The following is a 24852-nucleotide window of genomic DNA, read 5'->3' as shown; positions in this document are numbered from 1 at the left end:
ATGCTGATCCAAATTCTCTAAGCCAGAGATCTCCAACCTTTCTTGGTTGACGGACCGGAGGGAAAGGGAAGCAATTTACGCACATGCGCACACACGCACACACACAAATGGCACCGTGAACACACACAACACAAATGGGGTGGTGCTAGAGCCTATGTGACACTTGCTAGCACCACACCATTTTTGCTGCGTGGGTGCTAGCACCACCCGGTTTTTGCACCGCATGCCACCTGATTTTCCTGTTTTCGCACCGTGCAGCACCTGGTTTTCACGCAGAGCCCGGGTTTTCATGCCGTGTACTGCCCAGTTTTCACACCATGCACCACCCGGTTTTCACACCATACGTAGCTTGGTTTTCCCCCATTTTCGTGCCTTGCACCACCTAGTTTTCCCCCATTTTTGCATCATGCAGCACTTGGTTTTTGTGCACAGGCTGGGTTTTTGTGACCTACGTCACCTGGTTTTCATGACGTGTGCCATCTGGTTTTCACACCACACGCAGCCCGATTTTCCTCCATTTTCATGCCCTGCATCACCCAGTTTCCCATTTTCACAGCACATGCAACCCGGTTTTTGCCCTGTGCGCTACCCGGTTTACCCTTTTGCGCCATGCGCCACCCAGTTTTTGTGTGATGGGCTTCCGTTTGCATAGTGGTGGCGCCACATTTTCACTGCACAGCATTTCGTTTGCATAGCAGGAATTGAGCTAGCATGAGTGGGGGTGAGTGCGTGCATACGTGTGTGCTCCGGCCATGTTCCACAGCCTGGTGGCCAGTAGGCCACAGACCGGTAGTGGGCCATGGACCACAGGTTGGGGACCCCTGCTCTAAGTTATGTCTATATACAAAATCTGACAAATGTTCCAGAAGCCACGTTTTCTTCCTGGCTGGGAAGTGAATTTAAGATTTATTTCCAGTAGATGGTAGTGTAACATGCTATCAATTAGATTTGCCAATGAAAAACAAAAGTTTAAAAATCCTGGATTCTTTTGATTCCATCCTATGGGTGATACGTTTCTTCTTCAATCTTGGATCCTCTACCTTAGAGTTTGAGGGTTCCTACAATTCTTCATTCTTGCTACTCTTTTGGTTTGTCATCAGCGTTTTTCTTTAAAATTTTAAAGACACAGCTAATTTTTTTTGTAGATCCAGCAAAACATCCTTTTCTAAGTTATTTATTTGGTCTGTCAGTTATATATTCAGACATATCTCTGCCTTGACAACCTTTGTTTGATATTTGTCATTTCTTCAATAACATCTTTTGTGGCAGTCTATCCATAGAAGTAAACATCATTACTGACACTGTTGATATTGTGGCTACTATTTTCTGATTTCATTCTTCATAGGTCTTCTTCAGTACTTTTACTGTTAGACCATTTTGCAAGTTTGTAAATCTTTCTTCTACCTAAAAGAATTAGTCCTCTCTATTTGCCAAGTTTTTGAAATCATAAGATTGTTATCATTGTTGGACCTTGGAAAAATCTAAACAGGATCTATTTCCTATGAGAAACTGCTTGTTCTTTGTAATTAATTACAAAATCTTATTGTAAAAGTTTCAATATTCCAGTTTTTATCTGACATATTCTGTTTACAACTTTCTAAGATCAAAATCTTATTTGCCTTTTTGCTGTTGGTTTCAGATTCTTTAAATTCCTAAGCTTATGACTGAAGATTTCTTTCACTCAGGTCTGAAGGCAGACTCATCTGGTGTTTTCAGACCTGTTGGTGTCAAGCTATCTAATAGTAGTTAATGAGTAATTTCTGAAGTGATTAGAAAATGAGGTTTAGGAACTTAAGTGTTTTTAAAGACTCAACCATTATGTGAGCAAGACGGCTGATCCCGTTGTCTCCAGGTGCTCAAACCTGTAGAAAACCACTGTCTCGGGTCTCCTTGCACCGAACAGTCACCCAAGCACATGTGGGCAATCTCCCAACATCTCCTTATCTGGAGAGGTTCCAAGGAACAGGTCTTCCCACTGGCTCTGTGGCTTCTGCTTTTGTAGCGCTGTCTTCAGTTTTCCATGACTTCTCCAGAGGATTCAAGGATGATTTCCACTGAATTGAAATCATATTCTTGAGACATTCGTTTATTATCCATTCCTCAGCTAATGCTCATAATACTTTGTGCATGAAATAGGGTTCCTACCCTACTTTTTTCTAAAACTATGAATGTTAAGATTTGTCTATTTGCCTACAATAAGTAGGCAATTTTTTTTTTTGCCAAAGAGAAAAATTAAGAGAAGGAAAGGGTGTAATTTATAGAAATGATCATAAACATTTCTGTATTGCATGTATGTTCGGTCATTACTCAAAACTCAAAGAAAGGAATTTAGTACATGTTCTGTAACAGTAATGTGCTGTAATATCAAACGCACTGTGGTTGAGTCTCGGTGAGAGAGGATGCAGGAATAATCGCAGTATTCTTCATTGGGAATAAGGGTCGAGGGAGAATCCAGGGACTCCTGCTTTGGAAATCAAGCTTATTATTAAAAGTCTAAGGTTTGATCAGCTTTCCTCCGCAACAACCGTGTTTTTTTTCCCGAAAAAGCCGGGTTTTTTTCCCGCCAAATGCCTTATACGTCACCTGCACAGCGACCAGACGTGGAGGGAGATCCACCGGCCGCGCGGCGAACTAGAAGACAACAGATGCTTTTCCCACAAGGACCCAGAGGGACGGGCTGGGCCCTAGGCTCCGGACCTTCCCGAGATCCAGAAGGGCTGGGCCCTAGGCTCCGCCCCTTCCCGAGATCCAATCAGAAGAGCGGTGCTTCTTGCTTTCTTCCTTCCTCCCTCGTTTCCTTTGCCCGCGGGAGGGAGGTTTGTAGCCAGAGGGAAACGCTACTCATCTGGCGTGAGAAGATTCTAGGCGTCTCTTTGGGGACGTCGCGTCCTTTGAAGAAAAGCGAGCGGCTGCGGCGCATAAACCTTTCCCCAGCCGGGCGCGGGAGCGAGTTTTGAAAAAGGCTCGGAGAAGCAAGTGAACGAGAAGGGCCTCCGGGGGCAGCAGGTCCAGGGACTATGGGGTGCAGTCGGGAGCTGAGTGTCCTCCTGTTGCTGCCCGCTTTGTTATCCTGGAGCTCGGCGGAGAAGCTCGGTGAGTCGGCCTGCCTGCTAGGCTGCATGTTGGGATTGGCAGGTTGAGTGGAGCGAGGAGTGGGGAGGTGGGGGTGAGAGTCTGGAGGTGGATGGACGCCCGCGCAGAGGCACGATTCTTACGTGCTGATTCTGTGGACCGAGCGGACGAGCCCTTTGCATGCCAGATTTTCTTCCCTTTCGGGCGAAGCTCTTTTACATCCGGAGGTCGTAAGAGTGCTAGAGGTTTCTAGAGGTGTTTGAAACCTTCAGCTTACTTTTATCTCGATGCATCTTCGAAAACCTTGGAATTAAAACGGCTGGGCTGTTTTGTTAACGGTGAACAGACTTCTCTTTAAAAACCTGGAATCAAGACGCAACCAAAGACTAGAAGTTGTTGATTGAAATAATCTGCCAGAGTTAGGATTTGTGGTGTTCCAATAGTGTCTGTAGTTTTTATCCTGTAGTTCTTTTTACCTGCTTTCGACTTCAGCGTTTGTTGAAAACAAAAACAACAACAACCCTGAGTTGTGTCTATTCTGCAAATGGATAACTGGGCCGATAAAGTTCCTGATCCATTCTTTGACCTTAAGCATTCTGGAAGTAGAGGTGTTTTTTCTTTTAAAGAACCTTGGATTCTTGAATGTAATATAGAGGGTTCTTCTGGCATGTAAAATGTGGATCCTTCATTAATATCATCTTGTTTGCAGGGTATCTTGGTATATTAGAGATGGGCACATGTATTGCTCAGAAGTGAGGTAGCCATATTGAGAGTTGTGGGGTTGTCCTGCCTAATAAATTCCTACCTTTTCACATGGGAGTAGAAAAAATCAAAATCAGGATTCAGTTTCTAGTTTTAGAAGACCTGCACAGTCACGGAAAGGGTAGAGATTTCACCTGATTGCAAAAAGAGACCTGCACAGCTACAATCTCTTTTCCATCCTTTCTGAGCAATGTGGAGAAAGTTGTGAGTGGAATGAATGGAGTTAGCACATTCATATTTATGATGCTTGAATAAGGCTGTGGGCCATGCTGGGATAAGATTCTGATGGGTCTCACTCCAACATGTGTACCTAAGGCTTGATAAATGTTGTGTTGAAATGTAATATTACACTGATAATATTGACACTGGTTAATTCAAGTACATGTTACCAAACACCTTTTTATCCTGTAGAAGCTAGGTCTTGTATCAGAAAAAATTCATCTGCAAATCCCGGAAATCACACTTAATCTTTAAAAAATCATGGTGTGTGAAATGTATCTTTTTAAGGTATTTGGAATTTGTGGCTTTAATTCCTCTAGCATACCTTTCAGGTTTTCTCTGCAAAATTAAATCTCAAAGTGATTGTGGACCTGTTTTAAGCAACATGATTTACGATTACCAATTCCTCAATTAATGGCTGATCATATTCTTTATTATTAGCTGCTTGCTTTTCAACTTCAAACTACTTTTTCTATAGCATAGTCTCAAAACGAAACCCCACTGCACCCTTGATTTGCTTTCTTTTTAAAGGAATTTCAGTATTTATAGATAAGTTCTTCAGGTGAACTTTGCTTATTTGTAACCTTATGGGAATTTCAGCTATCAGAACAATCAGTTGTAACTGAGAAATAGATAATGGGTGTATACATGTTAGCACATGCAAATAGTTCCTTTAAAATTATACTATGGAAATGCAGTGTTCTAAAGTTGCTGACTTTTCAACATACAGTATGGTTCTTATTTCCTCTGAAGTTTTAATCTTCCACAATTTTAGAGGGAAGACTGCTTTAATATAGTATTCTGTTAATTAAGAAGAGTAAAAATACCCAGTTGCTGTAGTTAAACAAAAATATTGAAGGACATGAGTAGATCTCGCAGATGATGGCCAAATACAGCAGTGGTTCTCAATCTTTTCTTCCCCATGGACTCCCTGTAGCCATGGACCATGGTAACAAACCCCCAAGGCTTAACTCAAGATTTAAATCATAACATTTCTTCAAGCCTTCGTGGATCCTCTTGGATAACATTGTGCCCCCTCCAAGGATCTGCGGACCACAGGTTGAGAAAGACTGCTCTACAGCAATTTAAAAGGGGAGAGATTCCTTCTTTTGAACTTTGGTTTGTCTAATAAGCTAGAAAACATGGCTTTGCAAATAGAATCTTGAGTTATACTATATTAGTTGATTTGAGTGCTTTATATTGTTTGACCCTGACAGCTTTATCTGTTTATCTAGTTATAAGATTGTAGAAGAACTACTTTGGGGGGAAAGGGGGAAAATACAAAATCCATAGTTTGGTCAACACATTCATTAGAACTTATTACTGTAGTTTTCTAAAACAAAAGGCGGTGGTGGAGAATAGTAAGGTTCCAAATTATCAAGAAGATAATACACAAAATAGGAGATAGGAGAAAAATGTGTTCAAGGAAATAGGACAACATTTTTGATAAAGAAGCCTGCAATTTAAATGCAGAACTTTGCAAATTGCATTAGTCACTGAGTATTGCAAGTATCAGATTGTATCTAGTGCAATAAAGAAGTAATACATACAGTTTCTTAAAACCCTTGAAGATCAGGTATGTCTTAGACCTGTCTTTTAGTTTGGGCAAAACAAAGCATTAATAAAAAAATATTTTATTTGTTATACCTTTTAAAAAGCCCAAGAATGAGCGCTGAGAGATCAATTGCTTCAAACTCATATTTGCAATGAGTTTAGTAGGTAATTGTAGGCTAATCAGTGCTTGTATCTCAGCTTCTTCCCCATCAGCATTACTATACAAAACTGCCCATCATACAGGATTTTTATAAAGAGTAAGTCAGATAATGTGACAGTATACCTTGTATTAAAAATAGATAACTGCCAACCTTTTTCTGATGTGTGGCTTGAACTAAAATGGAGGATAGGCTGAGCAAAGATTCTCTCTTATTGTTTGTGCATATTATGTAAAACAGTAGTCAAGGAGAGTTAACCGTTAGCCAGTAAAACAGAACAACATAAAATCATAGAATTCAAGAGTTGGCAGGGACCCTGAGCATCAAGTCCAATTCTTCTCAGTGTGCAGAAAAATGAATTAAGTCATCCATGAGAGGTGTCCAGCTTTTTCTTAAAAAAAACAACAGATGGTCGACCCAGAACTATCCCCCTGTTATAGAGGTAGTCCTCGACTTTCAACAGTTCATTTAGTGAGTGTTCAAAGTTAACAGCATTGAAAAAAGTGACTTTTGACCAGTTTTAACACTTACAGCCATGGTAGCATTCCCCACGGTCATGTGATCAAAATTTAGATATTTGGTAATTAATTGTTGCAGTATCCCAGGGTGGTTACGTGGTCCCCTTTTACGACTTTCTGACAAGCAAAGTCAGTGGAGAAACCAGATTCACTTAACAGTTTGACTAACTTAACTGTAGTGATTCATTTAATAACTGGCAAGAAGCATCGTAAAATGGGGCAAACTCAATTAACAAATGTTTCACTTAGCAACAGAAATTTTGGGCTCAATTGTGATCATAAGTTGAGGACTACCGCAGGTTATATGTTATACAGTATGATTTATTTCTAAGGTTTGTCAGCAAGGATTGTTGAGGACCCAGATTGTTGGGGGCAATGTAAATATATATATACGTTGCTTACTGGTGTACACCGCTTAGAGAGTGCTTGCACTTAAAGCGGTATATAAGTCTCATAAATAAATAAATAAATAAATTTAATGCACAATGGTTGATTAGTATACTAATTATGTTTATTTCATAATTATCTGTAATTTAGAAAATTATTCTTGTTATTTTTTTAATTATTATTCTTACAAGGAGTAGAAGGCAAGCCACTGTAGGAATCCAACCAGGGTGAGAATTAACATTTTAACTTTAAGTGATTCTTCTTGAATTTCAAATATGTTAAGAACTGCTTCAGGTTCTTCTGTCTTACTGTGGCTGAATGCTTTTAGAAAAAGTAAAAATGGTGCAGTGTGTCGTATTATCTTGGGTAATATCCTAAAAATAAAATTTAAGAAAAATATCCTTATCATTGCTTTACTGGAGATATAGCTGAAAAGATTACATTTTAGCTTGTAAAACTTAATAAGGTGATGATTGGGTTCACATATTGCACTAAGACAGGTATGTCAAACTGCCGACCCGCAGGCCGGATGCGTCACATCAAAACCGCGCCCACCCCATTGCCGGCAATGGGAAAAATGTCACAACACGTTGCACGACGTCACATGACGTTGCAAGTTTGACATGCCTGCATTAAGACATAATTTGTTTAACCCATCACTTATTAAATATAGTTAGTTGGATTTGTCTAATATGCTAAAGCGGCTAAACCATAAACCTTTGTTTACAAACTGTGGTGGTTGTACAAGATAGCAAGCCAAAATTTGGCATAAGAGCCATGGTGGCGCAGTGATTAGAATGCAGTATTGCAGCCTAACTCTGCCTACAGCCAGGAGTTTGATCCTGACTGGTTCAAGATTGACTCAGCCTTCCATCCTTCCAAGGTCAGTAAAATGAGGACCCAGATTGTTGTGGGCAATATGCTGACCTGGTAAACTGTTTAGATAGGGCTGAAAAGCACTGTGAAACAGTATAGAAGTCTACACGCTATTGCAGTGTGTGTTTGTTTTTTCAAATTGTGCTGTATGAGTCAAATAACCTCTTTTCAAAAGCCTTAGTATTCAGCTGGGTAAGAAAAAAAAGAACTCCAGACAAGCAGAGAATGCCAATTTTTATCCAATGCGTCCTTTAGAACCAGCCATATTACCATGGGATATGACTATCAAGAGACTACTACTGCAAGAATATAACCGTTGGTCAAATAGAGATTGTTACCTCCTGATATCGGATTGTTTGGGATATACAGTCCTGGTGTGCTAAACCATAGCCTGGTATGCTAAACCATAGTTTAACAAGTTAGAAGAAGAAAGCAGGTCTTTCCTCTTTTCTTTTGCATGTTAATCTTGAAAATACAATTCTCTGTTTTATAACTGAAATAGAGAATTGTGGTTCAATATGACTTCACCTAAGATGTTATGATACCTATGTGGAACACAAAGTGGAATGAACAATTTGCCTAAAATTAAATATGTTTCAATACAGTAGATTTAACTCTATGACAGCTGTATATACTGTAGAACAGTGATGGTGAACCTTTTAGAGACTGAGTGCCCAAACTGCAATCCACCGTGGCCCATTGGCTGGGCATGGCTGTGGTGGTAATGGCAGACTGGGTGGGACTAAAAAGTTCAATCAATCAATTCTAACTTTGCAAGATCTTTTTTTTTCCAGCGAGAAGTTGAAATTGACTGATTGAACCTTTTTTTTCGTTGTTGTTGCACATGGTGGTAGAGGCCTAGAGCGAAAAGTTTTTATAAAACCCAGCTGAAGGCCTAGGACTGGGGCGACGGCACGCGTGCCCACAGAGAGGGCTCTGAGTGCTGCCTCTGGCACTCGGGCCATAGGTTCGCCACCAATGCTGTAGAATATACATAAGAACATTGTTCCATCAAATAATTCCCATCACTTTCCTGTGAAACGCAGTAAGCAATTATTGTAAAAACAGTGATTTCATAATTATTTTGGAAGCAAGCAAAAGTGGTTGTTGGAAATCTCTGGTCCTACTTAGTTTGGGCAGATGTTCCTTCCCTTTCTGCTCTGGATAAAATTCAGACAAGAACTATTACTTCTATTTAACATTGCTGTGCTGTGAAAAGAAAATGGGAGAGAGGTTCCATCTAAGGAACAAAAGAGAAGAGTTAAGTCAGAAACAATGCCATTCCTTGAGACTTACTATTTCTTTCTCAGGAAAGAAAACTGGAGCTGTTTTCTGGGGGGGGGGGGAATCTGCTTGAGAATTTAACCCCTTTTAGCTTAGTTAATATGGAAGCCAAACATGCTTCTCAACTGAAAAACCAGAGATGCATTCAAGCGTCAGTAAACTACACCCACGTCCTATAAAATGCTGAAAATCTTCTTTTCTGTCATTCCATTAATTGAAGAAGACAAAGCACACAAATTCCTTGACATTAACAAATGGGTGCTAACCTGTACAAATCAGAGCATTCAAAAGTCTTGTCACTTCGTAAAGACTGATCAGTTTACTATAATATGAACTTTAGTGGATCACAGTCCAATTTAAATGATACTCAAGCGTTTTCAGTTGAAGAAATGAGATTTAGTGAATAAATTCTGTTCTCATCTGGATCTTTTCTCAAAGCCAGGAATTGGTGGCAGCTGCTTGAAGGCATGACTGCTTTGAGGCTCTCCCAAGCTCTGGATGTGGATATGCCTGGCTAGGAAACACTTCCACCAGAGCGGAGAAGAATATCTTTGGGGTATGCATGTGTCTGTCCAACAGGCCTTAAAGCAACTCTGCCTATCTTTTAATCAGCTGTGGCTGCTTTCATATATTTCAGCAGCACTGCATTTGAAGGTGGGGGGGCTATGTTTCTTGTTTGCCAAAGGAATCTTGATTTTCCTGTAATGTAAACTAGCAAACTATGGATCGTATATCTATATAGCGGTGGTAATAACTTGCAAGCTCTCTCCCATTGCTACCTCTGCCCAGAATAGCAACATTTTAGATCATATCTTCCAAACATATTTGAAATTTTGAGGAGTTGGATAGACAACAGAAGGGTAAGGTTGTTCCCCATCATTCTCTCAGGTTTCTCATGATGCTTTCTAGCATCTCAGTGTAACTTGGCTTTTTTCTAGGCTTCTGGCCACATTATTAAACAGAACACCACACTGTAGTCACCACCATTTTATTTTCCAAGAATACTCTAAAGTGTTCATGAGGACCATCAGCATTGATAGAAAGATAGATCCTATACTTCCATGTGGGAAGCACCGAAGCGTTTCCGTGGTGAAAGGATCAGCTAGTGACATCACCATTGCCTGGGAGTTGGTGGCTCCTTTCATGTCCCCGTTAATGTGCCCACTGAAGTGGTACCTATTTATCTGCTCCCATTTACACATTTTCGAACTGCTAGGTCGGCAGGAGCTGGAGCAAATGACAGGAGCTTACCCTGTCACATAGCAGTTTTGATAAAAATAGATGTTGTAAATCTGTCATAACGCATTGATAGATTGAGCTGCGAAGAACATGCAATGCAGGAGACTGGACTTTCTATAACAGGTCATGCTTGCTGGTATCCATTTTTCTATATTCAATAGTTCCTTGCTCTATACCCGTTTTTAATTTGCTTTAAACAATACATTATTTTGTGCTTTGTAGTCTTTTGCGCCAAGAGATTTGTTAAGAAATGCCATGGGATGGGTTAAAATATTACATTAAGCATATTTTCTGCAGCATATTTTGTTTGTTATATATTTTATATGATTTTCAATATTTCCTTTGTATTTTTACAGAGACGTAGGGAATAGTAAATAATGTATAATACATAATATTTTATAATAATATTTGTTGCTGATTAGTTGTGATGTACATCACATATCATTAGGACTACTAAATTTTAATGTCTACACTATGCCTATGTTACAAATAAAATCATTAGTTTGATGCTCAAATGTTGTGTTTTCTTGCCTGCATTCTTGTCTAAAAAGCATACAATTTAATATTTATTAAAAGGCTTAAAATTAATAATTTCTACTTCATTTTTATTCTTTTATTAAAAAATAATTAAGAGATTTTCATGGGCCCTGGGTATTATGCCTCTTGTGCCTAATGGGTAAATTGGTTCTAAGCACACTTCTCACTATTATTTTTGACAACAAAGAACGTTTTTCATGCAAGTTTAATAACCCCTGAGCTGATTCATTCCTCCCTTTGTTTTTAAGAGATAATTGAGAACCTACTTTAAAAATATATGTTCAAATCTAGGAGAATAGTAACTGGGCAGTGATATTTTAAGAGTTGAATGTGTGGTGCATTGCAGCAGATAATATGCCTATTGACTTCTTAAATTTTCATCTTTCTTCAAATAGGTGATGGATGTGGGTCTGTAGTCATCTACCAAGACAGTGGAACTCTAACGTCCAAAAACTATCCTAGGACTTATCCCAATCATACTCTCTGTGAAAAGAAAATTCAGCTACCTCATGGAAAGCAACTGATCTTAAAAATTGGAGACTTGGATATAGAATCCCAGAAATGTGAATCTAACTACCTTATCATCTACAATTCTACAACAGTGTACGGTATGTAAAGAGATGATGGTACAACTGATTTGTTGGAAGGCATTGCCACAGTACTGTTGTCACTCCCCAAATCATCAGAATCATTTTCACGGAGACCCATCCTCATCCTCACTGCAGCTCCCAAGTTATTTAGATGAGCTGCCCAAAGCTCCTACATACTGACCAATAAGGGAGTATAAAATCAGCACTCTACCTTAATCTTTTCTCATCCTTATCTGCATTGTGTTTATTCAGGAATTTGATTTATTTTATTTTATTTTAAAAAGCACCAATCACTGAGGGAACTGTAGATATACAAGGACATTTTGATAGTCTGGTGGTTAATCAGCTACAAGAATAAAGATGAGCCAAAGATTAGTAAGCAGGATGAGTTGGGAGTTATCTTTACCTAGTGATTCACTTCTTTCTTTTTCTTTTTTTAAAGCAGCTGAAATGCTGAATATTCATTCTGTGTTAGACTTATGGCACCTAAAAGCAATAGCACAAGTTAGCTGATGCAAGAAAGGATGATTAAAGTGTTTAGAGAAAAGGATGTGTAGATATGGTACAAAAAATAGTGCCCAGGTCATTGCAGTGATTCAACTGGTCACTCTAGGCCTAATTCTGTAAAGAAAGGTGGAAGATAGGACTTATGAATCCAATTAGAGCTGATGCACACCACATATATACTTGTAGAAATGATGTAACATCCAATAAAATGAAGCTTCTTGGGTGAGAAGAGAAACATCTTCAGAGAAAAACAAGAAAGTCCAATTGCCTCCTGAAAAAGCACCTTTGGGGAAATCCAATAAAATGGAACTGATGACTAGTCTAGTCTGAAAATGTGATAATCTAGGAAAATAGACAGTAGTTCTTTACTCTGATATGAGTAAATAGTGCTCATTTTACCATGACCTTAAGGTGTAATCCTTTTCCAAGTTGTGTTGTTTTTCTTTACATAAACTGCCATACAGTGATTGGTATAACAATACAAGAGTGTGCAGTTTTATTCTAATCTGTCAGTTATGAGAACACGCTTCCCAGAGAGCAATTATCATGGAAAGTGGCTCTTATTTTTAAATAGAAATGGTCAGATTTGTGTTATTACATATTATAAAGAACAAAAGCTAGGAATGAGGCTGTCTTTTGGACCATAGAGGTGTTTTTATTTTGAATTAGCACTTGATGGCTAAAGAAAGATTGTGAGAATACCTGATTATAAAGAATCAAATAGCCAAACTAGAGGATAACCTGACTTATATTATATGGAATATTGAAAAAAATGGCAGAAGATTAGAATTTTCAGGTTACATTTATATCATTCCTGCCTGACAGAGAAGGTGGGGGATACACTAGAATTTTTCAAGGAGTTCTGTTCAAATAGCTGTTTTTATGCAAAGTCTTGGATTCTGAGTGCTGTTTAAATCTAAATAATTATATATTTTAACACCATTGTTTTTCACCTTATAAAGAGACATAAATAGTTGTTTTTCTGTTTGATAGTAAAAATATACATTTTAATAAGGCAAATATTTCTCCCTAATAAATATGAAAATGCTGACATTTTTATGGGATAATAGGCTTTTTAAATGAGGCGCTTGGAAAATAGACTTACTTAGATACCATTGTGGTAAGTGCAGAAAAAGAATTAGGGTGTTATTGCATAGAAACACTCAAATGAATTATATATTGCGGAACTATATAACATCATGAAAATCATCCATTGGGCCATTTAATGCAATACTGTCTCCCTTGGCAGTGGTTCTCCAAGATCTTGAACAAAAGCTTTCTTCAAGTTTTGCTATCTAAGATTCATTTAAATAGAAAGATATGTCTAACTCTGGGACTTTATCGCATGTGCTTTAATGCAACATTTTAGTTCTCTTCAAAAATTCCTTCAGCAGGAGTTTGGGTTCTCTGAACTAGAGACGGTAACACTCTTCAACTTTCCTGGAATTAGACCTGTATTATTCACAAGCTTTATGCTGAATTATTGATAACTGTTTCCTTACCTTATACTTCTCTTTTACAGAATTGTGAAAAATATTCTTGTTTGATCTGTCAATTCTAAATCTGAGACTTGGTTGACTTCTTTCGCAAGTGCAGGCATGTCTGATTTTTTGTGTGCAGAATTTATTTTACAGTATCTGGAATACTGTATGTTTCCTAGCCTCAGACCAGTCAACCTTAGAATGAATCAGCAGTCTTAATTACTGTACACTTGAGGGCAAGACAGGTCATTGGGAAATATAAGAGATACTAGAAGCATATCTGTGGGAAAATGTCTGGAGGCAAATTTAGTCTGAAAAAACGGAATGGGGAAAATGTTTATTTCTCTTGTTTATTTCTCTTCAAAACATAAAATAACCATTTCTTTCCATTCTATTTTTTTAAAGTACAAATTAAGTGTTGACTTCCAGATCATGTTGCAAATTTATTTTTATTCATTAAACAAATCGATTTACAACCATAATAAAGCCTGGAATTACGATTGTAAATCATGGATCACGGGATCACGTCCAATTTTATGACCTTTTTTGCAGCAATTGTTAAATGCTCAGTTATTAAGCGAATGCCACAGTTATTAAATGAACCTGCTTCCTCTAAATGGAAACTTTTTGGTGGAAAGCAGCAAAAAATGCCAAAACCCATTGTCACCTAACTGTGGGATGCTCTAAATGTGAGCTGGTTGACAAGTGCTCCATATATGATCATGTGACCATGGGGGAATGCAGCCATCAGAACTTTGAGAATGGGTCATCAGGAGTTTTGGAGTGTCCTGCCTAACTTTGAATGGCTGCCTATATATATTGCACATATGCTGACTGGGAAGTGATAAATCAAACCCTGGATGATTATGAAGGACAGTCAAGCTGCGGTATTTCACTGTCTCCAATGTAATATTACCATTTTCATGAAGAATCACGGCTACATCTGAAAGCTTCCTCGGTTCTGCTGTTTAATGCTCCAGAGACTTTTATGGCCAGTATTAGTTTCTCTTGAGTTAATTGCAGTCCTTTCTGTCTTCAATTGTTATATTTTTAAACTATTAACAGTTTTTTTTTGTGATAGAAATACCACCTAGAAGTATTACTAGGGAAAGGCTGGTAGAAATGGTTTCTAATGATATAAAACACTTCAGACTACAGCAAAACAAGCTGTGATTATGCTTCATCATATACCTCTTAACTCTTAAAGCAAGTAAGAACATTTAAAAGTGTGTGCTACAATTTTGGGTGGTCTGTAATTTAGGCCTTCTATAAACATAATTCAGGCTTCCTCCAATCTGTCTTTTATTAAAATAAAAACTCTTAAGCAAGCATAATTACATCCTGCAATGGCTCTTTAGCTTTAAGGAATGTTTAAGGTCTTAGTAATTTAACAGGAGACAGGAGACAATAATTCCTAGGTGTGTGCAAAATGTTTTGAATTCGAACTATTTTGAATTTGAAACATCCTGTTTTGAGTTTGAAACCCTCTGGATGTGAACTTGGTTGTCGTGATCATTTCTGAGGATTTTTCACTCAGAGTAAAAAGATTAAACCTTTAATCTTTGAATACTTTCTTTGTCCTTCAGGACATCAGATCTTACATTAAAGATAACTTTCTCTTCCAGGTATTTCATGCAATTTTGAATTGATTTTCCGCTGATATGTATATAGGTTAGGTCAACTTCCATGCTAAAATGAGGTCACATCTAAATGTTTCTGACCTATCAACTTGACTCACAATCTTTGTACTTACAGAATTCTCAATAAGTGAAACCTACAAAAACCTGAATTACTTGCTTTTGTGGACATTTTAATTCTCTTTAATGTTTATACAATAATGTCAAACACGTCACGTGACATGTCGCGACACATTGTCCCTTTTTTTGCATTGCTGGGGTAGGAGCAGCCTCTGCATGATGCAACCGGTCTGTGGGCCTGCAGTTTGATACCCCTGGTCTAGAATAATACTGTTTTACATCCTGCACATAATAATTATCTTTTACAATTTATAGATTGTTATTCACTCTTTATTTTCTGCTATCACTAGATCTCCTATTTTTTTTCCCTAAATTTTTTCATTTAATTTTTACAATTTATTTATATCTCCAAATTGTTTACAACTTTCAGTTGAGCATTTCCAATTGTTTTCACCTTGCTTTCTAACAAATATTTTATAATGCTGTGAGAAAAGTAATGCTGCATTAATTATTAAAAATTACAGTTAGATAAAATGGCGACCTAAGCCAGCAAAAGTATTTCCAAATTTTCTAAAGAGTTCAAATATTAAAAAAAAATTAATTAATGAAATTGGTTCCATTATAATGCTCTATAGTTTGGATCTAAAAATGTTTAGTGCATTTAACTTCCCATGTAAAAAAATAAAATTGTTACTGAACTTTTAATAAACTATTTCTCAAACCAGAAGAAAAAAATAAGGAAAAGGATTACTGTTTTTGTTTTTAATAGAAATAACTAAATGTGAATATATACTTTGCAAATAGTGCTACATATATTAATGTATTTAAAAGATTTATATGGCTATCTTAATACATGAGAGACAGTTCACAGCAGTAATAAAACTACAAATCATAACATCACAAAACTAAAACCAAGAACTAAAAAAAACATACATTATATGAATGTATTTATTACATGTTTACATATTTATTTACATATTTATTACATTTATTAAGTATGTATCACATATACTGTGTTAAGACTTTAAATGATAATTGTTGAGTTTTGTTATTTACTGCTCTTTTAAGAAAGCTATACTTTCAAAACTACTGAATTCTAGTTATGTACAGTACTTGAAACTAAAATAATCTGAAATGTTAATATCGGTGTTTCTTTTTTATTGAATGAAAGGTGGCAAGATTTTAGCTATTTAACTAACTTCAAAGATTGCAAGTCAAATATGCACTTAGTAAACTAAGTTCTACAGATTTCTTTTTCTTTCTTTCTTTTTTTTGGGTGTGTCTCTGTTGTATGGAGCAAGTCTCCAATTATACTTGTTCTATTTTTAGGACCTTATTGTGGCAATGTGCCCATCCCAAATGAAATAATCTTGGATTCTCATGAAGTAACCATTCGCTTTGAGAGCAGGTCCCATATATCTGGTAGGGGCTTTCTCCTGTCCTTCACCAGCAGTGATCATCCAGGTAAAGTGGAAAACCTCAAATGAATATAGGTAGGAATTGAGATGAGCTGTCAAGGGAACAGTGACTACAAAACCAACTGGTCACTGTTCTCATTCCTTAGTTTTGGGAAGCAAGGATAACCTAAATGCTAGTGACCTTTAATCACTGTCCCTTATTTGGCTGCCTGCTTGTCTTGCTTCTTATGGAAATAGGAAAGTGGCCAGACTGTAGTGAGAGTGTCTTTTTGCTGATATCCCAAGCATTCTGAACAGAAAGGAGAAGCAAGCAGAGAGAAATTGCCTTTCATCTTACTATTTCAGTACTAATGGTTGCAGTCAGAAATTGATATTGGAAAAATCTGTATGTTGGCATGAAAGAACTTGAATCTCTACTCTGTTGCCAAGTTGTACATAAAAATCTATCTTTTCTTGTTCTTGATTTATGACAGAGCATATAAGTCTGACTGACTGTCAGACCATGGGTAAGACAGTTCTTGCTAAACTAGAATTTCACACAAGTAAAATATGTAAATTCTGACATTAGGGTTTAACAATGACTCTTCCCTCAAGATGTTTGTTAAATTGAAATTTTGCTGTAATTATTTTTTTTGGGGGGGGGGGAAGTAGATCCAATTGAAGAAGTCTGTGAGAAGGATAGGGAAGATAGAACAAAGCTTATGAAGGGGGAACAAATGTTGCAGGGCCACTGTGGCTCTTAATTCTTCTTAAATGACACTTTAGCTTTAACTGACTAAGTCTGTATGCATGGACTTATGAATATAAATTCACAAGTACTTGTATCTTCCTGATTGAGAAATAACTTTTACTTTGAACAGATCTAATCACATGTCTGGAGAAAGGCAACCACTACACAAAGCTGGAGTATAGGTACGTATAGGCTTAAGGGCTAGACTCTGGCTGTCAAGTTGCATCTTGCTTGTAACATATTTATTGCTGATAATAGATATGACCATAAGCCAGGAACCCTACTGCCAACCACAGGAATGTGTTTGTCGGGAAATACTTGGAGGCATCTGCCTATGTGATTATCTACTTGACGCTTGCCTGGGTCTCAGGCAGTAAAGACTTCTTTGGGAAGACTTTACATTCCAAATGTAATGAAGGAATGCTACAACAGAACACTGCACTGTCCTAATATATAGTGACTTGTGATGCCAAAATAAGTCAGGACTGTGCTTTTGGTATTGACGATGTCTGACTCCTAACCACAGAAAGAAGTATCTCATGCAGTAGCTTGGAAAATAAAGGCATATAAGCAAGAAATAGTTTCAGAAGTGGTGGGGATGGGCATCTTTTTTAGTTGGACTTGGTGCTGGCTAATGAGTCGAGGAATATGCATGTGACCATAGTGTTATTCAGAGCATGCATGCTTTGTTCACACCCAGAAGAATTTTAGTAAGGATGAATGAGACCACAAGGCAGACTCTCAGGAGTGATCTCACTGGTTACATTCCTCTTTTTCTTGCTTTTTTCAAACTCGTTATAACCCTCAGAAACCTCCAGTGTCTTTGATAGCTGCTGCTAGTGGACTCTGTGGACTCTGCAGCATCTTGGAAAATTGTCCACATCTGTAAAAGCTACAGAAACAGTTTAACATATTGCAAATGCCATCAAGGTCTAACTAGCCATGTTGTAAAAGCTGGACCTGGGAGGGCAGGTAAAACTGTGACAATATGTGGTGGGTTATAGAACAACTCTTTGGACATAACATCCAGCTCAAGTATGACAGCAAGAAACAAACAACATGCATTCCAGTTGCTGCTGTTGTGGGTGTTTCTGCTATTCCACAGAGCATGTGAATCAACTGGAATTTTGAGAGGGAAGGCCTTGATCTTAGTGTCATTTGTGTTTATCCCTATATTTATGAGTATGTGTCCATACTGCACTTCATTACTAATCTCTACTTCAAATAATGAGCCCCTTTTTTCCCCTGACAGCAGATACTGTCCACCTGGTTGCAGAGATATAATAGGAGATATTTCTGGTAATATCATAGAAGGCTACAGAGATGTAAGTACCCCAATGTAAGAGCAGATTGAGAAGAAAAAAGTAGCAGCATTGTTTTCTAGATGTTTTTGACTAGTCAATAAAACATTTAACTTAAGTCAAAGCCGGTACAATAAATTATTATGCAACATGGAGCATATTAAGATCTGGAAATAGTGATATAAACAGGTGTAGATAATCTTGAAAAATCAGGCTTAAAGATGAGAAGCCTATAAAGAGTGTTTTTTTCGTTTAATTAATATAGTTCAGGCTAAATGGTTGGTAGTCTGACAGATAGAACTGTTTTTCTGTTAAACTAAAAAGTCCATCTGTTGTGATCTGAAACCTGTTTTGAAAGTTAGGTTCAGTAATATATTTTGCAGGAATCCTATTGTGAATGAAGATCAGGGAAACTGCTATTACACCACTTAATAGAGTGGAATGAATCATAAAATAGTTTATGGTCAGTGTCCATTAAGTATCTCCAGCAGGTGGCCATCAAGCCTAAATAGTTCTGCATGACACTGCTTCCCTATGTTCAGCTGGTGATCTAATCGAAATCCTAGATCAGGGGTGTCAAACTGCCGGCCCACTGGCCAGATGCGTCACGCAGAAGCCGCGCCCACCCCATTGCCAGCAATGGCAAAACAGTCCCGTGACGTCGCGAGTTTGACATGTCTGGCCTAGATCTTCTAGGAAACTTATTGCCCAGCCAATAAGCCTGGTGTCTCAAATCCTATATCAGAGGATCAGCTATAGAAGGCACCGTGGACACATTTAAACATCACTCCATTGGATTTAGATCAATGCTTAGGTCAAGGTTATTTTGAATTTTGATTTTGTCCTCATCTACAAATCTGATAAACCTGCTTTCTGTGACATCCTCCAGATCATTTTGCAGAGGTGTCTCAGTGTTGCTCGCTGGAGCAAAGCAGCACTTCAAATCTAAAAACAAGTTCTCCAGCACTGGAGATGGATAATCCACGCAGTGGGTTGAGACTGTATTCCTGGCCAATCAGATCAGTCAGCCAAAGTTGCCATGCCCCGTCTTGGACCATGATCCTTTAGTCTTGACTGATCTGGCCATGCAGAGACATCTACAACTTTTGGCTCCTGGGCAGGTATAGTTCCTTTCCATTAGGGGGGATTTTTTCTAGTAGCTGAAATTGCTTAGTTTAAAAGTTAATTAGAGATAATTTAATTCAATTTAATTGACCACTCAAAAATTTCCTTGCTAAATTGTAAAACTCAGGAAGTCAGATTCCTACAGGGGAAACCACCCCCACTTAAAAGGGGGAAATCCCTAACTCCCCTCCCTAACCAACCCCAGCCACCTTCCAGCAGCCGGCAGCTGCCTTAAACAAACGGGGAGGCTCGGGCAACCCCTCGCGTTTAAAACAAACAAACAAAAAAAAAGACAGAAAGGCAAGCAGTTAGCGAGGGAAGCGGAGGACAAAGGGGACGCATGCTGGGAGGGAGATTGATTAAGGGAAACAGCTGGCGTGCGAAGGAGCAGTCTTTTCACTCCAGGCTGCTCAGGATTTTTTAAACGAGGCGCCATTGTCTGCACAGCTGGAAGCACGCGCAGCTCTTTGTTACAACCGCACGTGGCATAGGCAGCCTTGTTAACACATGCGCAGTAGTTTCCTGGCAGCGGCGGCCATATTTTTTGTCCAAACAGGGGAGTTAAAGTTCCTTAAGAAAGCTAGGTTCAGCCGCTGGAGTGAATTAATAGGCAAGCAGTACTGGGGTACTAAAGCATCTATTATTCATTCAGAGACATTCAAATCAGACACATAGCTACTGGTTCCAGGACTTGGTGTCTTCTACCTAAAGTAAATAAGAACCTTTCATAACTAACTGTGTTTAGTTGCCTTTGGCTCCTTCCAGACTTCGGGTCCCCCATTAGTGGCCCGTACGCCTCTGGATTTAGTGGTGGGTCCCAGGCATCCCCAGTCGCGTGCCTGTCCTTACCCACCATAGTCAAGCCGGGTTCCAGGCATTCCCATTAGCGTGCCTGTTCTTATCCGTGCACAGTGACTAACTCTGACAATTTGGCAGAGTCTGCTCCTGAGTTCCAGACGCCCCCAGTAGTGCGCCTGTCCTTACTCAAAGTTGGAGCTCTCCTACTACCTGGGTCCCCCCTATCGCGGCCCAGCGTTAGTGGAGAATGGAGGAAGCAATCATTCCCTCCACTGGAGCCCCGCCTTCATCCTCTGGAGCACCTGCTTCAGAGGATTCGGAATCCTCTGCAGCCCCTAGAAAGGCTGCAAGGAAGTCATCAAAGAAGGCTGACAAACAGGCAATCAGAAGACACCAAGCCCTAGAAAAAGAGTTCGACAGAGCCCAGAAAAGGGCCAGAATTGAAAATAGGCAGAATGGGGGAATAGGTCCTGATCTACCGCTGGGTCTCCCTTCATCCCCACGGGCCATTTGGTCATTAGGGAGCTCATCACAGTCCCAAACAGAGGGTGGGATAGGCGAATTCTCATCGCTCTCCCGATCCCCCTCCCCACGGAGGTTACAGGAAACCCCGAGGACCATGCTAACCACAGCACCTGCAGGGTCGCAGGCAATGGTCACTCCTCCTGCATTGACGGGGGATCTGCTAGCTACCCTAATAGCACAGGCAGTGGACCGTGCATTTGAGGCCAGGGCTCAAACTTCAAAAGCCAAGTCTCTAGGACTTAGAACGAGGCATCGGGAGGAAACGGAGGACCATCAGGACCTCTCCTCCGTCTCAGACTCGTCGGTCTCTGAGGAAGCTTACCTGGACCAGCCAGGTACGTCACAAGGGATTCAAATGTCTGAGGAGGAGGAGGACACCTCACCTCAAGGGCCGTCCTTCAGCGGCCTGTTTAACCCTTCTCTTTTTGTTACTATTCTGCGCAAGGCTGAGGCCACAGCCCATCTGGGGCATGGGACACCAGCGGAGCCTGTCACAGTTGACACGGAGGCTGAGCCGACGTTCGCCGAAAAGGTAACCACTCAACACCGCATACCATGCCCGACCATGTTCCTAAACACAATAAGGAAACAGTGGGCAGCGCCAACCTCCCTACCGCTTCCTAGCAATGCGGAGAGGAAGCTATTTAACGTAGCAAGGGAGCTAGAGGGAACATTGGAGGTGCCGGTGGTGGACGAACCCATAGGTCCCCTGATATCGGACACGGCCATATCAGGAGATTTTGCTGAGGCTCTTAAAGCCGAGGACCGAAAGAGTGAGTCCAACTACAGGAGAACGCACCAGGCAATAGCTTGGGCTACCAGGGCGTCTACCTCCGCGTCCTTTTTCACCAGAGCCACACTTTGTTGGCTCCGTGAGCTACAGGGCCGGGTTCCCATGGAAGATATACGCACTCATCAGGAACTCAGCAAAATGGTAGCGGCCACGGAATATGCGTCGGACGCAACACTTTTAGCGACCAAGTTTTCAGCCAAGGCAATGGCGGCAAACAACACGAGCAGGCGCATCCTCTGGCTAAAGAACTGGCAGGCGGATACCAAATCCAAGTGGAAATTGGCTTCGGCTCCGTACCAAGGGGCAAAGCTGTTTGGTGAGGCACTAACGCCATACCTGACAGAGAACAAGGACAAGCGCAAGGTCCTTAAACACATGCTTAAAAGGCAGGACAAGAGACCCGGCTCCTGGGGAAGGAAACAATCCTTTCGTACGGAAGCCAGGGTCAACTACTTTCAAAATTCCCAACCCTTCCAAGCTAGACAGGATAGGGAAAGACAGGGGGACAGACAGAACACAAGACATAGGCAAACACAGGGAAGACGGCCCTTTCGGGGGAACAACCGCCCCTTCCGCCGTACCAGATGACTCCCGCCCAGACCTTCCCATAGGGGGCAGACTAGCAGGGTTTGCTCCCCAGTGGGAAGAGACCACCACGGACGTATGGGTCAGGAACACCATACGTCATGGTCTATCTCTAGAATTTCTCTCAAAGCCCCCGAACCGCTTCCGCCCGTGCCCCTGTCCCACAAACCCAACAAAGAGAAGGCTCATGAACGAGGCCGTTCAGCACCTTCTAAACATACGGGCCGTAGAGCCGGTGCCTATGAACCAGAGAGACCAGGGGTTTTATTCTATCCTCTTCGTGGTCCCAAAACCCTCGGGGGGTTGGAGAGCCGTTTTGGATTTGAAAAGGCTAAATTTCTACATAAAATACCGCAAATTCAAAATGCAGACACTACGCTCCATCCTTGGAAGCGTAAGGAAAGGGGATTTTCTGGCATCGATCGACCTCACGGAGGCATACTTGCACATCCCTATCTCTCTGGCTCACCGCCGCTTTCTACGGTTTGCCTACAGGGGGCACCATTTTCAATACAGGGCACTTCCATTCGGCCTGTCATCAGCGCCCAGGGTGTTCACCAAGATTCTGGCGGTTCTGGCAGCACAACTAAGAAACGTACCAGTCAGAGTCCAGTGCTACCTGGACGATATTCTAATCCAGTCATCGTCCGCCCAGCAGTCTCGGGCGGACCTAAAGTTAGTGATAAAAATGCTGCAGGACCACGGCTTCTCGGTGAACTTTCCAAAGAGCCATCTAACCCCAACTACGAGAATACTCCACCTGGGAGCGGTCATAGACACAAAGGAATGCAAGGTGTACCTATCACAGGAACGCCTCAGCAGCATAAAGAAAGCCGTAAAACAGGTAAGCCGCGGTCAGTCAGGGAAGCTGCTAGGGAAGATGATATCGACCATAGCAATAGTTCCTTGGGCAAGGCTGCACTCAAGAGAACTGCAATGGTTCATGCTCCCGTTTCAGAGACAACAAATCAGTGCATCCCGGAAGAGGGTAGGCATACCTCTGAGAGTACGACACTCCCTCAGGTGGTGGCTATCTCCAGCTCTCCTCAGGGGGTCCCCCTTCAGGGAACCAGACAGAGTAGTAGTCACAACAGATGCGAGCTTATTCGGCTGGGGAGGCCACTTGGGGACCAAGTGGACACAGGGCCGCTGGTCAGCGGTGGATCTCCGACACAACATAAACTGGCTCGAGCTGCGGGCTATTCACCTAGCGTTAAGGCATTTTCACAGCAGCATAAAAGGCAGGCACGTACTGGTCCTGACGGACAACGTGACAGCCAAGGCCCACATAAACCGTCAGGGGGGCACACACTCTCGCTCGCTCTCGGCCGAGGCCCTCCTACTGGGGGCCTGGGCGGAACAAAATCTGGCCTCCATAAAGGCCGACCACATATTGGGGGAGGCAAACATCCAAGCAGATCTGTTGAGCAGATCAACAATAGATCACTCGGAGTGGCAACTACACCCGAGGATCTTCAGGGAGGTCTGTCACCGCTTCGGGCTTCCCCAGGTGGACCTTTTTGCCTCTCCTTCCAATGCCCACCTAACTCGCTTCTTCTCCCGATTCCCATCCAAGGGAGCAGAGCAGACGGACGCGTTACGGAGCCCATGGCCAAGGGGGCTCCTGTACGCGTTTCCACCCTTACCTCTCCTTCCGGCGGTAGTACGCAAGATTCTGCGGGAAAGGGCCGAGGTAATCCTTGTGGCCCCTTATTGGCCAAGGAGACCTTGGTTCGCAGACTTGAGGAGTCTCTCCCGCACGAATCCATGGCGGATTCCTCCGGAGAGGATCTCCCTCAAGCAGGGGGAGATCTCCCACCCAGAGCCACAATGGCTACAACTAGCCGTCTGGCTCTTGAACGGTCAATTTTAGCCAAGGGGGCTTGCTCACAGGGTGTAATTAGGGTCATACAGGCATCAAGGCGCCCCTCCACGAACCGTATCTACGAGGCCACGTGGAGAAGCTTCCAATCATGGTGCTCTAAACAGGAAGTGTTACTCGAAGGGATCACAATTCCCAAGATCCTAGAATTTTTACTAGATGGCCTAGAGAGGGACCTCTCGCCAAACACACTGCGCAGGCAAATCGCCGCCCTCTCAACTATACTTTCTGCCAGCCCCAGTGAATCCTTGGGCAAGCATCCCTTAATACGATCCTTCCTCAAGGGGGCGGCAAACATCAGACCGCCAACCGTGCACAGGTATCCATCGTGGGAACTACCACGAGTACTACAAGCTCTTACCAGAGCGCCCTTCGAACCACTCAAAACATGTGACATTCGCTATCTGACCCATAAGGTAGCATTCTTGGTAGCCATCACGTCAGCTCGGCGGATATCCGAGTTAGCTTCTCTCTCAATGAGGAAGGACCTGTGCCATTTTCACAGGGACAAGGTAGTCCTAAGAATAGACCCTTCATTCATTCCAAAGGTCAACTCCCTTTTTCACAGATCACAGGAAATAGTCCTACCAGACTTCTGTCCAAACCCAGCTCATCCCCTGGAACAACAATGGCACACCTTGGACGTACGCAGGGCACTAAGACATTACATTTCACGCACAGCGGAATTCCGACGCTCGGAAGCGCTTTTCATATCCTTCCACCCTGCTACTAGGGGCCGGAAGGTCTCGTCCTCTACCATCGGTAGGTGGATTAGGGCATGCATCACGGGGGCATACCAGGCGGAGTCCTTGCA

General features: G+C 41.2%; 1 protein-coding gene across 3 annotated transcripts in view; it reads left to right on the top strand.

Moving 5' to 3' along the window:
* The first annotated feature begins 2665 nt into the window (after positions 1–2665).
* DCBLD1 (discoidin, CUB and LCCL domain containing 1) overlaps positions 2666–24852 on the top strand; it is a 42954-nt gene continuing 20767 nt past the window's right edge. The window contains exons 1-5 of one of the 3 annotated variants that reach the window (XM_039355484.1): positions 2666–3093; positions 11002–11214; positions 16211–16345; positions 17160–17211; positions 18285–18354. In XM_039355484.1, the coding sequence (XP_039211418.1) occupies positions 3018–3093; positions 11002–11214; positions 16211–16345; positions 17160–17211; positions 18285–18354 (546 nt within the window). In that variant the 5' untranslated portion in view covers positions 2666–3017. Of the gene's footprint in view, positions 3094–11001; positions 11215–16210; positions 16346–17159; positions 17212–18281; positions 18355–24852 lie in introns of all 3 variants that reach the window. The other 2 variants (XM_039355483.1, XM_039355485.1) reach the window with 2 other exon arrangements.

This window comes from Crotalus tigris, unplaced genomic scaffold (genome assembly GCF_016545835.1).
Source record: "Crotalus tigris isolate CLP2741 ecotype Arizona unplaced genomic scaffold, ASM1654583v1 scf7180000018691.1937549, whole genome shotgun sequence".
Classification (NCBI taxonomy): Eukaryota; Metazoa; Chordata; class Lepidosauria; order Squamata; family Viperidae; genus Crotalus; species Crotalus tigris.
Note: the sequence above shows the minus strand (reverse complement) of the source record. Positions and strands in the feature narration are given on the sequence as shown.